We start from the raw sequence: 17,030 nt of genomic DNA on the forward strand, positions 1-17,030 counted from the left end.
ATTGCGGTTTAGAGATAGAGATCACACCATGCCACGGGACACATATGGGAACTGAATCGGAAGGTCGAATGTCGCAGTCACCAAGTATCCCAGCATCTTCCCCAGCGCAGCCAGTGCTTAAACGGCTGTTGCCCGCAAGCCGAACTTGATCCAGTTAGGCGCCAACAATCAGAACCAATCGTCACGGCTCTCCGACGAGGTGCCACCATTTAGCCAAACAACATACGAGATACGAGCAGACAGGCTGGGGCTCCAGCCACATGCACCGTCGCCGAGGCGTTCGACCATTCGACCAGACTGGCTCAGCTGCGTGGGTGGGGGAATTGTCTGCTACTCCGCACCATCGTCTGCCCGCCAGCAAATTTGACCAGCAGGACTCCGAACACCGTGCGTAGACAGTGTGACAGAGGGCGTTGCTGGCTAAGGAAGCGTAAAACGAATATGACAGCAGCCGCAGAACTGGAGCTGCTCGAGGTAAGTGACCGAATATGTTGTCTATAACTGTACAGCATGGCTGACAGGGTCTTCCACATCAAGTGGGCAGAGAAATATCTTCCTTCCACTAAGCACGACCTTTTTTCCCCAGGCACTACGAACATCTCTATCTCGGATCTCCTAGAGATATCCGAAGACAGGCGAGGCTCTGAAGAACATCTGTCATTGAATACACTAAAACTAGAGGAGAGTGTTTCTAGCTCAGGGTATACTGAACTGCGCAAGAACCTGGCAGCCTTATACTCGGCGCGGTCTGGCGGAGTGACAGCAGATGACATCCTAGTCACCAATGGTGGCTCTGCCGCTGACTATACAGTGCTGTCGGCGCTGCTGGCACAAGGAGACCACGTCATCTGCCAGCACCCCGTCGATGAACTTCTGTTCAAGATTCCAGCTTCGTTGGGTGCAGAGGTCACCAAGTGGAATGCTGAGCCAGCGAAGAAGTGGAGACCTGATATTGATGAGCTTAAAACTTTGGTCAGAGACAACACGAAGTTGATAATAATACAGAGCCCTTGTGACCCCACAGGCGCAATCATTCCCAGACCAGTCCTCGAGGCACTCATGGAAATGGCTGAAGATAAAGGTATATTAGTCATGGCGAACGAGACATACCGACCGCTGTTTCACTCGATATCGCCGTCCGACGACGACTTTCCACCGTCGACGATCAATCTCGGCTATAGAAAAGTTGTGGTGACGGGCACCGTGGCCAAGGCGTACAGTCTGGGAGGAACAAGAGCTGGTTGGATTGCGACAAAGGACAGGAGCATTATGGCGTCTTGCAGGAAAACCAGGCGCCTCAAGTCCACTTCAGCCTCGATCCTGGACGAGCTGATCGCAGCGGAGGCTTTAAGCGACAGATGCATCCATGCACTGTTAGCCAGGAACATCAAATTGTGTCAAACAAACCTTGGCCTGGTTCAGGCCTTCGTGGACGAACACAGCTGGGCATGCTCCTGGGTCAAGCCACAGGCCGGTACAACTGCGATGCTGAAGTTCCACAAGATGGGAAAACCGGTCGACAGCGAGGGATTCTGCTTGAAATTGCTCGAGCAGGCTGGCATTCTTCTCTGTCCCGTGAGTAGGTGCTTCGGCGACAGTCAAACGGTTCGAGGATATGTGAGAGTGGCCTTTGGAGCATCGACCAAAGACGTCTCAGCCGCGCTTGCCGCATGGAAGGCGTTTATTGAGGAGGCCTTCGAGTCAGTGCCCACGGCGCCGAGCAAGTCGACCAACTGAGCCAAGCACAGGCTCTACCAGTATGAATGTGACGGACTTCCTCTTCCCCACTCTTTTGCAGACCATAAATTCAATATGATTCCGTTCCAAGATTGAGAGTCAGAGATGCCTTCATCGCGTTCGTTGTATGTAACAAGAATAGGTGTGCCGAACGCCGATCTCATTGTCCTCAAATCCCGTCAACCAGCAGGCCACTTGAGCTCCGAAGAGAGAGCTTGCTGGTCTCGAGGCAGGGACAGATCATATGGTACACGCTAGGCTTTCATCATCTATTTAACACTAGTCAGTAAGACGTGATGGAGGTGTTGGAGGAGATGGGCTTACTTGTTCAAAACTTGGAGGGATGAAGAGAAAAGAAGAAGAAAAGTAAGAGTAAAGTGACGGGGAAATGAATTTGTGGTGATGGCTGACCATTCACGTGCCGGATTTCAACCGGTTTCTCCAAGCCAATGCTTTGGATTTCGACAAAGTAAACAGAACCTTTCCATACAAGAGCTATAATCACCGCGTTGACCTCCGAGCATCATCAGTTGATGGAGCTCCGTGCCACCCTCGCACGCTCGTTACAATTGCGTCAAAGCTATATCGAAATCTCGAGGTTTATACGCGCACGGCAATGGCACGGCCGAAGGACATCATGCACAGCACAGAGATACGTGACCACGTCGGCCGCTCCTCGCGACGAGGCCCGGAGCACCTTCTACACGAACCATCTTAAGAGATTCAATCAATCTCGCCGTTCGGGCCAGATATTTTCTGGTGAAAGCAGCTCTGGATGGAATCGACTGCGGCAGGTCAATCCAGACTCCCTCGCCTCACCCACCAACCCCGAGTCAGAGAACGTGGACCTGTATGGTTACGTGACCTCAGTCAGACCTGTCAAAGGATTCGAATTTATCCAGCTGGTGGACCCTCGTTTGGAAGTCGCGGTGCAGGTCATCCTGCCGCATGCCAGAAAGGAACGACACTTCATCGACGATCAAGAGGCGGAAGACGGCGACGGCTCAAGGGACATAACAAATCAACAAGGCAATATTCGTCCGCACACACCCGTCAAAATATCAGGTACCATTGCCCGACGGTTAGTGCAGCAGAGAAAGAACAAAGGCGAACGGCAGGAAACGTCGAATGTGCAAGGAGCATTGAAGCACCCAAACACAGTTCAGATGCTGGACCCATACGTTGGACCTGTGGATCTCATTTCTCACGTTGAAGTTCGCGCAGATAATCTAATGAAGCTCAATGCATTTCCTCCCGGGCTCGTTGCAACTTGCGAGACTGTCTTCCCACCAGAATTGCGCCACGTGCAGTTTAGAACAGACTCAGAGCTTCGCCGTCGCATCCGATTGCGCTCTCGGCTTTCCGGCAAGATACGTGAGCATATGCTGAACCACGACTTTGACGAGATTGAGACACCTATACTGTTTAAGTCAACGCCGGAAGGTGCTCGAGAATTCCTTGTCCCAACGAGGAAAAAGGGGCTGGCTTACGCACTCCCGCAGAGCCCGCAGCAGTACAAACAGGTCCTGATGGCGTCCGGACTACCCCGTTACTTCCAGTTTGCCAGGTGTTTTCGAGACGAAGACCTCAGGGCTGACAGACAGCCCGAATTCACTCAGGTATCTAGCACTGCCTGCATACTCTCAGCCGAAAATGCTGACTGATACCATAGCTCGATCTCGAAATGGCTTTCGCAGGAAGTACTGATGTCATGAAAACCGTGGAAGCTCTGCTCTTGGATGCGGTGTGGCCCAATGTGCCAGGGATCGCATCACTGCAGCCACCTACTTCAACCAGCCTCTCTGAAAACGAGGAAACGGTTTCAGATCCTAAACGCCCGGCTTTTCCGCAGCTCACATATGACGATGCCATGAGTCGGTATGGCTCGGACAAGCCTGACACTCGTTTAGGCTCTAAAATCCGCAGAGTTGATAGCTGGATGCCACCCAATGCGAAAGGCATGATCACGTCGCTTGATGACCCTATAGTTGAGATGATTAAAATCGACATGCAAGGCACCGAACCCGCGGAGAGTCAGAAGTTCTTCCAAGAATTCCTTGATGCGTCGGCAAAGGCAAGGTACGCAACTGACGAAGCACGAATACCAGGGGTGGCTGTCTACGATCCCCTTAAGCCATTGCATGGCCTGGCGACCTTTGGTCACGAGGGAGCGGCTCGAGTGGAAGAAGAGTTCGAACCCGAACCTGGCGATCTCTTGATCTTCTGGAGTCGCGAAGACAAGCCATTCGCTGGTGGTTCCACGGTCCTGGGTGACCTCCGCCGCGATGTCTATCAAAGTGCCATATCACAGGGTTTGATCACGGCTCCCTCTGGGTTCTCACCGCTATGGATCATAGATTTCCCTCTCTTCTCCCCGATAGAGGAGTCAAAACCAGGACAAGATGAGACAGCAAGAGTTTGCTCGACTCATCATCCTTTCACGGCTCCCAAACACGGCCGAGATCTAAATCACCGGCTCTTCAGGGACGAACCTTTATCGATCATCGGCGATCACTATGATCTTGTGATCAACGGAGTGGAGGTGGGCGGCGGTTCCTGTCGTATCCATTGTCCAGTTACGCAGCGCTTCATCTTCAGCGAAGTCCTCGGAATGTCCGGAAGGCAGATCAAAACCGACTTTCAACATCTACTCGACGCACTGAGCGCTGGGTGTCCGCCGCACGCTGGTTTTGCGTTGGGCTTCGATCGGTTGATGACTATGTTGACGAACAGCACCAGTGTACGAGACGTGATTGCTTTCCCCAAAACTGCCGACGGGGAAGATAAATTTGCTGGCTCACCTTCACGGCTCACCCCCGAGCAGCTGGCAACCTACCACCTCGCAATAGCCAACAAGGCCTCGGAGCCTTTGGGAAACAAGATCTCGAAGAAGGCATAGAATGCGCGAAGCAAGCAAGGGATTCATAGAAGAACTATTTATGTATAACAGCGATAGTCCACTTTAAAATCGTCCACGTACTGTTTCCTACCGAGGCTGAAACCCCTTGTCTGGTCACGTGCTTCAACCGTGAACTTGCTCCCTCTGACACCCTGGCCTGACTGCCTCGTCTTGTTGACTTTCTACGCAATCGAACTGCAACAGCGTGCCACCACCACAACCGCCCAGGATGGACCAACTTCAGAGCCTCGTCCTCGATCCTTTGAAACCCTACCTGTCCCCGATAACCAGTAACCTGCCCGCCCCCGTCAATGACCTCGCCATCTCGCTCCTCGGCGAAAAATGCCACTCGGCCCTCCTCCTCGACCTCGACTTCTCATCCCATCCCGAATGCGTCTCCCTCGCCATCTCCAAGGCCCTAGGCATCGGCATCATCACCGCCGCATCCGTGGTCAAAGTGCCGCAGATCATCAAGCTCGTCAAATCCCAATCGAGCGAGGGCCTCAGTTTCACCAGCTATCTCCTCGAGACCGCCAGTTTCGTCATTACGCTCGCATATAACATGCGCAAAGGCTTTGCGTTCAGCACGTACGGCGAGACGGCGCTCATCGCGATTCAAGACGTGGTGATCAGCGTGCTGATCCTGGCGTATTCGGGCAAGAAGCCCGCCGCGGGAGCGTTTGTCGCCGCCGTCGGAAGCGCTGTTTACGCGCTCATGGTGAGCGACACGCTCGTCACGGAGGCGCAGATGACGACCTTGCAGGCCGGCGCCGGCGGGTTGAGCATCGCAAGCAAAGTACCCCAGATCCTGGCGATTTGGCAACAAGGCGGGACGGGCCAGCTGTCTGCCTTTGCGGTGTTCAACTACCTGTTTGGCAGTCTCAGTCGCATCTACACCACGTTGCAAGAGGTGGACGACCAGCTGATCCTGTATGGCTTTATCGCCGGGTTCTTCTTGAACGCGGTGCTCGCGGCGCAGGTGCTCTACTATTGGAACAGTCCGACGACAGCGGGGCATGCCAAGGAGGTGGGTGTCGGAAAGAAGAATCAGCTACAAGGTGTTGGACAGAAGGGAGCGGCCGCGCTGGCGACCGAGGAAGCGACCAAGGGGAAGCTGACTCCTGGCTCGGCGGGCACGACTGCGCGGCCGAGCAGCAGCAGTGGCAGGAGACGAGGATGATGACGATGGTGCGGGATAGGACTGGCATCCTATCTATCCTGGCGAGGAATTACCTTGAATCTGTTTTCTTCGATGTCACTGTATCTTCATGCGAATCCAGAGCAGTGAAACTATTCATGAACTTCCTCTTTCCGGCAATCACGGTCCGCAATCCGTACTGGTTCCATTCTTCATGGACTCCTTTCGTGTAGAGCTACTTTCTAATCCGATCACGGCCATTGAGATTCACTGCAAGAACCCCCTTCTTCGCAAATGAATCAGAACCAATGAATGCAATGGCAAACCCTCAACCTGAACATCGAGGGTGTCTTGAGTTTTCTCGCCAGTTGCCTGATATAGGCCAGCTGAGTATTCGTGCCCAGAAAAGATTTCGCTGCCGCTCTTGTGGATTGTTTCGGCGACGTACGGAGTATGCCTAGCTCAGCGAAGTGTGTCGCTGAGCGGGTGGTCTAACATCGCCCGATGGCTTTCGGCGGTTATGATGCATATTGCATTACCTTGCGCTAAACTGGTTGCTTGAAGCGAAAAGCCCAGGAAGATAAAGGACAGCAACGTACTCGAGGGATATTGCAACATCCCAACCGTCTGGTGTCTTATGATTGTTGAATATCAGTCGGGCACGCTTTCGTGGGTATGCATGTCTCCAATTCAACAACGAACGACTAACAGTCTGAACTAGAAGGGTGTCGGTTGCCATCTTGACGTGACAGTACAACGGGTGTGGCGACTCGCGCATGGCTGAATAATATGTGCCATATAGCCTTGCGGTGTAGCGGCAGACGAGGAACAGCGTTATCGGAATATCGTAGCACAGTATAGACCAACCCTTGAATGCAAATTGAGAGCACTTTTGATGGGAGGCTTTACTAAACCTGATATAGCAGTTTTTACGACATGTTATAGCGCAAGGACGTCGCGGTCTTAACAAGATGCTACCTGAACTCAGATTGCACTTTTGGTTAAATGCTACTGACAATAGTATTGCAATATTGAGAAAGTGTGATGTGGATCAGACTGATCGTGAAGAAGAGCGAGGGGAACTTACAACTATTCAGCCTCGCGAAGTCTTGGAGGGACGAAAGAGGGTGATTCCACCAATCAGATCCTACGCTTCGCGGAGTGAGCGCGCAGTGACACGAGTGAGCATGGGGTTGTAGAATACTCAAATGCCAAACAAAGGCTTGACCTGAGGGCAAATTCTGGAGCGCTTCGAGTGTTAACGGTCCCTTTTCAAGAAGAGATTGGCGATTCAGTAATCACGCGTCGGCGACAGGAGGACCAGTACCTGCACGGTTGGGTTTGCGGACTGACAACAGCACAGGAATCCGCTCGGTTGTCTACTGAAGGATAAAGAGGTCGGAAACTCATGAAGTTCCGTGTTCTTTAAGACGAGCAGGTTCGTTCTCGAAAGGTGACAAGGCTATTCAGGTGTTCCCCTTATTTGGGAGCTACCTTCTATGGACTGGTTCAAGTCCAACCTGTCAATTGACTCCTCGCCATGTACCTGACCACCGAGATGTGTTGAGTTCGCAAACATTCTCGTGCAAGAGCTCTGCTATGCCCGTGAAGGGCCTCGGTCTCTTCCTCCGCTACTTCGGTTCGTGTTTGCCTCCTGTTCGTCAAAGCACGTGTAGAGAACAAGCTCAGCTCTGGGGATCGACCAAAGTGGCACGAGGCGTAGCCAAGTTTCAAACGAATAGATTGTTGATGGTGGTATCAAGAACTTCCGTCCCGGTAGGTCGCAGGTGCTTCAGAAAAGGAGCTCTTTTCGGGATGTCAGACTTGCCTTGATACAAAAGGGCCGGAGCCCGACTGATTGAATGCATCGAAGTGGATAGCCGGGTGTTCTATTTTTTCTTCTCTTTTTTTTCATTGCTTCAAAGCGGAGCCGTTGTGACTCAGTCCACTCACGCACCATTCACTTGCAATAAATGTAACTCAACTCATATATTTTCAACTCGCAAATTATTTGCCAACAAATCAACCACAAATTTGAGGGTGCTAGAACATGAGTTCTCACCCCAGGTCCTCTGTGGTGTAGTGGTTATCATTCGAGCTTGTCACGCTCGGGACCCAGGTTCGATTCCTGGCAGGGGAGATCTTTTTGACCTTCGATGGAATTGTGCTTCGGGTCTCAGCCTTCGTTCTGTTGTCTCCTTTGTGAAGCCGTAACGAAGTACATCCTGGGGTTCGTGTGACACATTGGAATGAGGTTCCATAGAATAGACCTACGTGATTAGCAGCAACAGTGAGGCGGCAGTGGACGTCTTTCTTGCAGTCCCCCGTCATAACAGATCTGTCACGAAACGCGCCGACAACGAGGAAACACCGAAATCGTCTGCTAAGAGATCGAAATAGGTCCTGCCACTTCGCCATCAAGATGAGCAAGGACCCATTCAAACAATGGAAATGTCCATCTTTGCCGCTTTAGCCCATGACGGCGTGCTCATCGACCATATCTGATCACTCAGAGAACCTCCAGGAGGTCGACAATCTCTTGGAGAAACGGAGTTGAATGCTATAGGGAAGTATCATCAATAGTCCGAGAGGAAATTGGACGCGAAAGCAGCCACATTGTTGAGTTCAGAGGACCTCTACTTATGGAGTAGAGTTCATTGCTCTCATCTTGAGACACCGTGCCCCAGCAAGTCCACCACCATGTGTCCATAGCTGCGGCTGTCGTGACAGCGTCTGATCCCGGAGTCGGATTGGTTTGAATAGTACACACCGTACTGGGTAAAACACTGCGGCTCGAAGCCAAAGTGCACCCCTGCATGTATGCCTCACAGCCATTTGAAACCACAAAGTAACTATGACATTGCAGGGCACCGAACGATTTCCAGCAGATCTTATGGGGCTTGACATGAGTGGCGACGCGGGACCAGTTTCGATCCGAGTGAGATTGGGAAGACTGATGAAGTCGACAAGAATAGGGACCCCGCCGTGCCCGTCCTAGATATAACCGTGCCGATTGGGCCCGACGCAGGCGCCGACAAAGGAGCTGCTGTAGCGAAACCTTCATCCACGGCACGCGTCATGCAAGCAGTCTAAGCGACCTTCTCCGAGAACGAGTTCTCGTACGAGGTACGTCGCAATTTGCGGTCGCGTGTCCCGTCGCAGTCGCGCGTCTCAGTATCTCGGAACTCGACGACAGCTATCTCCGCTCCCTTTGTGGGGAGAATTTCAGTTTCACCGAGGGGGATTATTGTGTGGCTTCTACGAGGTAACCAGGGAGAAATGTTTCGGGGTCAAGCCATGGCATAGACTCAGGGTAACTCATAGAGCAAATGAAGCATCACCTGCACTGTAAGCCTCACACTCAAGAAAGCAGCAGTCCAGAGGTACCATCTTTCCCCGTGCATACCCCGTACCCGTACTCCGTACTGTATATGCCCTTTTTGAGTTACAGCCTCACTGGCCTATGACCAGCTAAGATGTGCCATCCATTGGAACCGTAGTCGATCTCGAGCGTCCAGTGCTCGGTTTGTCTCAGCATCATTTCCGATACACATGTCTCTTCGAACCTTTTCATGTTTCCTGACAAGGTGGGGTGTGCTTGGATGTTTGATCGTCGTCTGCAAAACCTACGAGAAGACAAGCTACAATTCAAATGACTTTGTGGAGATGTGGAATACTTCAGTTCTAAAACTCACGGAGTGTTTGCCGGGCCTGTCCTTGTGATGTCAAGGGAGCCGCAGCTGTGGTAACACTGCATGTTGGAGAGTGACGGTGGAGGGTTTGGATCGCTGTTACGTTGCACCAACGCTGCAGCCGCTCCGACAATGTATCAGACTGCTTTGATGAAGGCGCAAGAATGCATCCAAAATGTGTTGGGACATAGATCGAACAAACATTCATCGCATTAGATCTGCAGATGCTTCTATCTGATTACCCAAAAGAGGTGAAGCTTCTATCGCTTTGGCTCAGACGTCAACTCGCTTGAGAAGAGATGAGTCCTTCCATAAGGAGCAGGGCTGGATGGTTAATGTACTGTAGCTCGTCGCAGAGCCTGCACGCCATAGGCTGTGTACGCGGCGCCGAAAGTAGAACTCCCGCGGAAGGTTGGAACCATTCAGGGTGGCTGGGAAAAGTACCTCGGGCTCTAAGCCTCTAACCACTTACAGCGCTCCGTCCTCCGTCACTCGTCGAGTAGGGCAGATCTCTGGATCTCAGGGAATGGCAGGCGAACCAGGGATCCTTCCAGGCTAGTTCCTGGCGCCATCGTTGCACAATCCTGGGGACATTTGGAGGCGAGGTGCAACCCGGCAGAGGAGAGGTGGTGCAGCATCAAGCTGTGCTCGTCTGCTGCCTCAGATCGTTTGATAGACTCGGGCAAGATCTGCTTTGAGTTGCTGCCGATCAAGGAATTCATTTCCTCGCCAGCAGCAGTGAAAAGAACTCCGGATAACGTGCAGAACATCTCACGTCAATTGTCGCTTCCGCAGTGTCATTTTCCGGGTGATGTTCCTGCCCGAGCGATGACATTCGCTCGATTTTGCCGGTCAGTGTGGCCCCGGACGTGGTCAAGAAGTGGCTCCGTCAGGCTTGCATTAGGACAACTTCAAAACCAGGAACCTGCCCCCAGAGTAAACCAATGGACGCGCCTCGACGCGCTCTGTCCATATCGCCAGCCGCGCGACCAGTGCTTATGCCCTGTACGATTTTACATACAGAATACAGGAACGGCAACCGGTAGCAAGTCACCGGGGAAGTATTACTTACACCTGCTCGTACTCGTACGGGTATCCCGAAAACCAAGCAGGACGACAAAGTCTATCTGATTCAGCTTCAAGGATTGATGGAAAGCTCACGTAGCTGCATGTTCATACCGCTTTCTGTAGCAATGGAGGGCTCAGCATTAGGGGTCAAGGAAATTACCGTAGCAGGACTCGAGATGAGAAGGTGAATCGACAGGTTGTGCAGTATCACAGCTCTCAGGTGAAAGGGTGTGTAGAAGAAAGGAGTCCACAGAGTGTTGGAGATCATGGGGGTGCGAACAGAGACACCCGGGTCACCATGGTTAAAGGAAACGTCAACTTTCAGGCGTTGTAGGCATGCCTGGAAACGGCCTTGTAGGAGACCGAGGCCAAGTTCGGAGACCTGCTGGCCATCGATGGCATCGCACAAATGAACGACTGCCACAATAGCGGTCACAAGATGCTGGGGGCCTGTTCTGCGACCTGCTTGAAAGAAACAAGATCTGTGTGAAGTGAGGTGGCTATCTGACACGGCTTGAACATTGAAATAACTAGTCCGTAAGATACCTTTGAGGTACGGTACCTGTTGATTCGTGAATTCGCGGCTGGCTGGATGTCATTTTGATAGTGAACCCGCTCTGGCTGGCTGTCGCGTCACCCGCACACCCGCAGAAGCTGCAAACTTACCTCGCCGTCGTCCCTGATTCCCTGGTGGCCCTCTTCAGCATCCCTGCAAGTCGTGTCTGGGCTGCGTCTTCACCCAATCATTGCCGTCAAGTCCAACCGTCTCGTACACTGGTTACTCCACTCACTGCTCTTCCTTCATCTCAGAACTTCAAAGTGCCATTTCTCCTGTTTCTTTCTTCCCATCCACTACCTCCGTCCCTTCTCAAACCTCTCTCCATGAGGCCTTGACCTCGTCCTTTTATCCTCACCCTCCCTCTTCTCTCCTGTCGTTGGACAAATAAGATACATAGCCAACTTGCTGAGTATCTTGCTGGTCCTCGACTCTCCGCCCACGCTCAGCCCAATCGATCCCTCCTGAGCCTCGTCCCTGCTCACCACCTGAGCTCGCACCAGACTGCTCTTTCCCACTGCACTCGTTTACAGCAGAACGTTCCGGATAACGTTCTGCCTTGGGGTTCTGAACAAGAAAATCACGGGTCTAATTTCACAAGGTAAGAGCTTCTCATCAGCTGCAGCCGTCGATTTGGGGGCAAATGCCCGAATGCAAAGCCATGAGCCCACCTTCACTCCTTCGACACATCGAATGCCGTACAGCTTGACGGCTTTGCTATACGAGCAACCATCTTCCCAGAGGATCGAAGTTCAACAGCATCACATCCTGAACGACGGATGAGTGTCCTCCCCATTGGTGCTGCCTCTTGTGGACCCACCCTGCCTACCATTCGATCTGCCGACGGAGACTTGCCTACAGACTGGAGTCTGTGTACGGGTACGATGAAGAGAAGGGGCACTGCAAGCTTGGAGCATGCTGCAATCTCGAGAAGGAAGGGATACCGCCGTCGAGTCTGTGATCACATGTGGGAGAGGGAAAGGAGTTCCTTTCGTTGAGTGAGGGTCTACGTGACATTAATCAGTTGAAAGGGAGGACATGGCCCAAACGAAGATGCAAGGGAAAGGAATTCGAGGTCGCTGCCTCTCTCAGTCATCTATACGTTCAGTCCTGGATCGAATGCCCGAGCAGCCAGGAACCCGTCGATGAGCTGAAAGCACTGGCTTGTGATTGTCTCCTGGGATATTACCCCATATTTTCAATTGGCATTTCAACAGACATGGACAGTTCACTGACTACAAATTTCTAAGTAGATTCGAAAAGGTCACCGACGTCTAGAACAGGCACGGTACAGCCAAGATCCCAAGGTCAGAGCACTTTTCCTATCCCTTTCACTTGCCCGGCTAACCTCATTTCAGACTCACTGCAAAGCTGGTATCCTTTTGTGGCCTTCCAGAAGTCCACATTCCAGTCCGGAGCACCAAGCTCACCCCAAGCGGAGGCGTTCATTCGACCTTTGCTTACCCGGCGCACGAGCAATTAATCTTGCTTGCCATTCCAATCCTTGGACCAGATGAAGAGACATTCGTGGTAATCCCTAGTAACAAGGATTGGTGAGCCATAGTGCCGTCATCTCATTTTTGGTATGTTCTGGCAATCCACCTCCATATCAACAGCCAATCATCTCCGTACTAACCGTCGGACGCACGCTCCAGCTTCCTCTGTCTAGAAAGACATCTTTTTGACTCCTTGGTACCTGGCCACCTCCAGACTCGCGACTCATTTTAGTTGCGTCCGATCATTCACTCTTTCAGAGATTCACCGATCTACGACTGTCACTCACTTTATCCCGTCGTTAACCTTCACTGCCGCCCGTCCACTCTGTTTTACCTGCCACTACCTCAACTCTCAACTCACATCCTGGTCACCATCTCCCCAACTCAAGATGGCTTTTAACAACAGAATCTCCTCGTTCGGCTCGAACGACAGTGGCTACGAAAGTGGCATCGTCGAGGTCTTTGATGAGCCCCGTCGTCAAGTTGTGAAGAACGTCGATCACGCGAAGGAACTTGCTAGGCACACACAGCATCGTATGGCTTCCGAAATGTCGCGAAGAGACGCCGACGACTATCAGCAAGACATGCTTGAGCACATGTTGAAGATCGACGTGAGTTCCCCTCCACTTATACTCTAGTCGATCTGAGCTGACCATTTCTGTACAGGCTGAGACCGTGCCCGATGTCGATGCGATTGACATTCAAACTGAGATTCAATGGTACATGAGGCCTTACCTCCTCGACTTCTTGGTGGAAGCCCACACGGCATTTCAACTGCTACCCGAGACTCTCTTTCTGACAATCAACCTTCTCGATCGTTACTGCTCCAAGCGAGTGGTCTACAAGCGCCACTACCAATTGGTCGGGTGTGCAGCGCTCCTCATTGCTGCCAAGTACGGAGACAAGAAAGAGAAGGTCCCTACGATCAAAGAGCTGAAGTCGATGTGCTGCTCGCTTTACGATGACGACATGTTCTTGCAGATGGAGTGGCATGTTCTTTCGACCCTCGGCTGGACAATCGGACACCCAACCGTTGACGCGTTCATGCGCTTGGCCGTCAAGGACAACATCTACGACCCCGAGGCGGAAAGCTTGACACTCTACATCCTCGAGATCGCCCTCTACCACAGAGACTTTGTGTCGAAGCAGTCACATACCCTTGCTCTGTCGGCTCTCGTCCTGGCAAGACATATCCTGGGTCGACCCCAGGCTCGCTCCAATGAGTTTGCTTCTCACTTCTGCAGCACCACCGTCATGGAACTGTTGCAGAAAGTGCATGATCCATCTGGGATTTTGTCGCGAAAGTATGCATCGGTTCGCTACTCAGGTGTCTCTCGAGTTCTCACCGACTTCCTTGCACGCAAGGCTGCCATGTCGACTGCCCGGGTTCCGTTGACGCCAACATACGAAGTCACTCCTCCTTCCGCAGCCATCAAAGCTTCTGGGCCTGAATATTTCCAGACCTACGCCACACCCCAGAAGCCACAGTTCTCTGCTCTGGTCCAGCATGGTCTCTACACTCCTCCCATCACTCCTGAGGGTGACATGTTCGGCGTGACACAGAAGAATTTCAGTGCACCCAACCAGTACGCCCCACCCACACCCACTCCCGGTCAAGTCAGTCAGCAGTACGCCTCCTATGCTCCCGGGACCCAAGCATGGAATGGTGAATCTTATTGAATCTCATCTCATGCAGGAAGTCGAAACGTCCGCCAAAACAAGATAGAAATGATCCTGCGGCCTATTGCTTCGATCGACTGATGCTATTCTGTCACAGCACCACAGGAGTGTTCCTACCATCAAGACTTTGTGAGATTTTTCGTGTGCATTGCAAGCGTTCTCGTCATGTTCCAAGCATCGATTCGATACTATTGTCCAAAAGGTGGGAGGAGAAGAATGTCACCGAGACCACTCTTTAATTCAGATGGAACCAAGAGGAAAGCGAGACACTGTGGTCAAGAATGGAATGTTTCGGGTCTGTCTGTCAAATGGGTGGGCACGGCGCCGGGAAACAAAAAGTTGACCATACTGCTGAAATTGGGATATCAATGCGTGCCTTGCTGGTTGATGGAGCTCTTCAGGATATGGAGCTGGGCGCCAGGCAATGGCCAAGGCAACAATACCTGTGACCTTATTGTAACATGATGGAGGACAGATTGAATCGACCCCCTTGACTTTTTGTCAGAAGGTGGGAATGGAGGGATTATGATACCCATACCCCATACCCAATAATTTCATTGCCTTCGAAACAGTTTGCCGCTCGAGGCTGGCTCGCAGTTTGTGGTGCTCTCCGTCTACGGCACTTGGTCAAGTTTATCCGCTTCGATACCGCGTTCTCTCACCCGCAGCTCCTGATCCGCACTACGGCAAGGAGCTTCACCCGGTAATTATCCCATTCTTGCCTACGGAGCATGCATGCCTCCGATGTGAATACCGAGAGCCACGGTCGATGGTGTGTCCCATGACCTTACGCTTAGCCCACAAATCACCCTTAGCACTACCAGCATTACTTGTACTGTACTGTTAGCATTCCTCGTCGCTTCCGGCGAATCTGTCGGCGTATGAAAAGCTCCACGACCAGTGTGTATCCCGGGTTAGTTCTGGCGAAGCTAATATGATATAGTCTCTATAAGGTCTTACACCGCCTATCTACAGGAACTAAAACAGAGGCTTCTCAATGCCTGCAGTTTCGTGGCTAACCTGCTTGTAATTGGGAGGAACTCGCTGGAAAGGGAAGGGAAGGGAGGATGAATAGAGAGTCGCAGCCTGGAAGAGCGGTGATGTATGGTTGAAGGCAGGCAAGCAGGCAGGCAGGCAAAGCACGAGGACCTCGGAGAGATACATCAGTACTCCGTACATATGGACGGTAAAGATTCAAGATTTCGGAACACGATTTGAATTGAGTCATTCCGAGCATATCACACACACCTCTCAAGGCAAGCTCGGTAGAGTACTCGGAGCAGCAACCTCCCTCCTACTGTAACTTGACGTCTGAAGTCTGGCGATGCAGGGTACATAACTCGCTTTACTTCAGGTGTGGGCAACTGCCTTCCCTCGCCAGTCTTTCCAATGTTGTCATCATGATCGGTCAGCGAGGGTAGCTCATGACCGTCGAGCTGGGTGGTGGGCTTTTTGAGAAATGAGCCGCCACGGCCCCGTCATGTTCAGTACGACAATGTTCTTCTGACGCTTGGAAAGGAAAAGAAAAGGGGCAAAGAAAATTTGTTTTTGTATTGCTGTTTGGTCGTGAATACATAAAGCGCATGGTAAATCTTTATGGTATTCGCCGTGTTCCAGTGTCGAGGGAGAAACCTCATTTCTTCGTTTTGTCGGAATGCCTTCACTTAGGGCTTCCATGTTGTTTACTTCTGCGGTCTGCCGCGCCAACAGCTTCAGCTGCAGAAGGAATCATGTCGAGGCTCTCGGTCAACACTCCCACCCTCACTTTTTTGGCTTAGTCTGTCTGCATTTCGACTCCCGTCGACATTTCCGACATTTCGCTTGAACGGCCGCCGAGCAGAGAGGGTTTGCGTGGGTTTTGAGACTCGTGGTGGTGGTGTTTGTTTTTGGTCTCTGCCCGAACGGCTTCGCAGATTCAGGCGGATATGTCGAGATGAATTGAGATGGGTGACGAGACGCAGACCCCGGTGTAATTCGAGATGGGTTCAGAGGTGATGCTGCTGCATTTGACGTCTTTGCTGCAATTTCAATCAGTACTGGGGCAGGGGAACAATTCAGGAAAAGGTGAAGGAAGGACTTACGAAGTTCCCGTTCGTCAAATGCAGTCTCATCTGATCCCGTAATCCTTTGCATTCATTCTCCCGGTGCCCCGGTGGGCAATTCTGCCAGCTGGTCCCGAGGGACGGTATTCAGTTGTCTTGTGTGAGACTTCCGTTGGTTTGCTTCCATGGCGAATTTTGTCAATCGCCTCGGAGCACATTCGTGCGTTGCTGTCATGGACAATTGTTGACTGTCGTCGAGGACATCGCGCGATTGGCACAAGGCCACGTTGTTTGTCTGCCGCCTAGGACACAAATGAATTGCTGCTAGACGTTGACGATTTGCCCCCGGCATTACAGGGGACCTGGTATTCAATTATCCTATCGGATGTTATTGCATAGGAGCGAGGGAACAGCATTGGAAGCGCTGACCCTCGCAACGGGTCAAAGTGTCCGTGGGCGAACCACGACCAACACGATGCCGAAGAAAAGAAAAGGAAGAAAGAAAGAGGGAAAGAATCAAAACACGCGAGATATTTGTACAGCACACGGGTGCGGCAGTTGCACGCGTAGAGAAAAATTCACCCCATCACAAAAGACGCGCGCGGTAATGGGAAACTGAGCGAATGGTCAGCGTTTCTTCTCGTCGACAGCATTGCAGAAGTACATCATCCTCATCATGCGCCAATATCCTGCTGAATGTTCTGCATTAAGAACTGATATAA

General features: G+C 51.9%; 4 protein-coding genes and 1 non-coding gene across 5 annotated transcripts; all 5 read left to right on the plus strand.

The window, feature by feature from the left end:
• Positions 1-510: 510 nt before the first annotated feature.
• G647_01461 (uncharacterized protein) lies at positions 511-1,737 on the plus strand (the record flags this gene model as incomplete). Its single annotated transcript, XM_008724861.1, has 1 exon — positions 511-1,737. One exon carries the CDS (start codon positions 511-513, stop codon positions 1,735-1,737), a length of 1,227 nt encoding a protein of 408 aa, XP_008723083.1.
• Positions 1,738-2,270: 533 nt separating this feature from the next.
• On the plus strand, positions 2,271-4,636 carry G647_01462 (aspartate-tRNA ligase; the record flags this gene model as incomplete). Its single annotated transcript, XM_008724862.1, has 2 exons — positions 2,271-3,356; positions 3,410-4,636. The coding sequence occupies 2 exons, from the start codon at positions 2,271-2,273 to the stop codon at positions 4,634-4,636; spliced, it is 2,313 nt and encodes a 770-aa protein (XP_008723084.1).
• Positions 4,637-4,865: 229 nt separating this feature from the next.
• G647_01463 (uncharacterized protein) lies at positions 4,866-5,816 on the plus strand (the record flags this gene model as incomplete). Its single annotated transcript, XM_008724863.1, has 1 exon — positions 4,866-5,816. The coding sequence occupies one exon, from the start codon at positions 4,866-4,868 to the stop codon at positions 5,814-5,816; it is 951 nt and encodes a 316-aa protein (XP_008723085.1).
• A 2,026-nt stretch (positions 5,817-7,842) lies between these two features.
• Positions 7,843-7,914, plus strand: G647_01464. Its single transcript has one exon. It is a non-coding gene; the product is annotated as a tRNA-Asp (tRNA).
• Positions 7,915-12,975: 5,061 nt separating this feature from the next.
• G647_01465 (uncharacterized protein) lies at positions 12,976-14,266 on the plus strand (the record flags this gene model as incomplete). Its single annotated transcript, XM_008724864.1, has 2 exons — positions 12,976-13,197; positions 13,253-14,266. 2 exons carry the CDS (start codon positions 12,976-12,978, stop codon positions 14,264-14,266), a joined length of 1,236 nt encoding a protein of 411 aa, XP_008723086.1.
• Positions 14,267-17,030: the final 2,764 nt, after the last annotated feature.

The sequence above is a fragment of the Cladophialophora carrionii genome (assembly GCF_000365165.1).
Source record: "Cladophialophora carrionii CBS 160.54 unplaced genomic scaffold supercont1.1, whole genome shotgun sequence".
Lineage (NCBI taxonomy): Eukaryota > Fungi > Ascomycota > Eurotiomycetes > Chaetothyriales > Herpotrichiellaceae > Cladophialophora > Cladophialophora carrionii.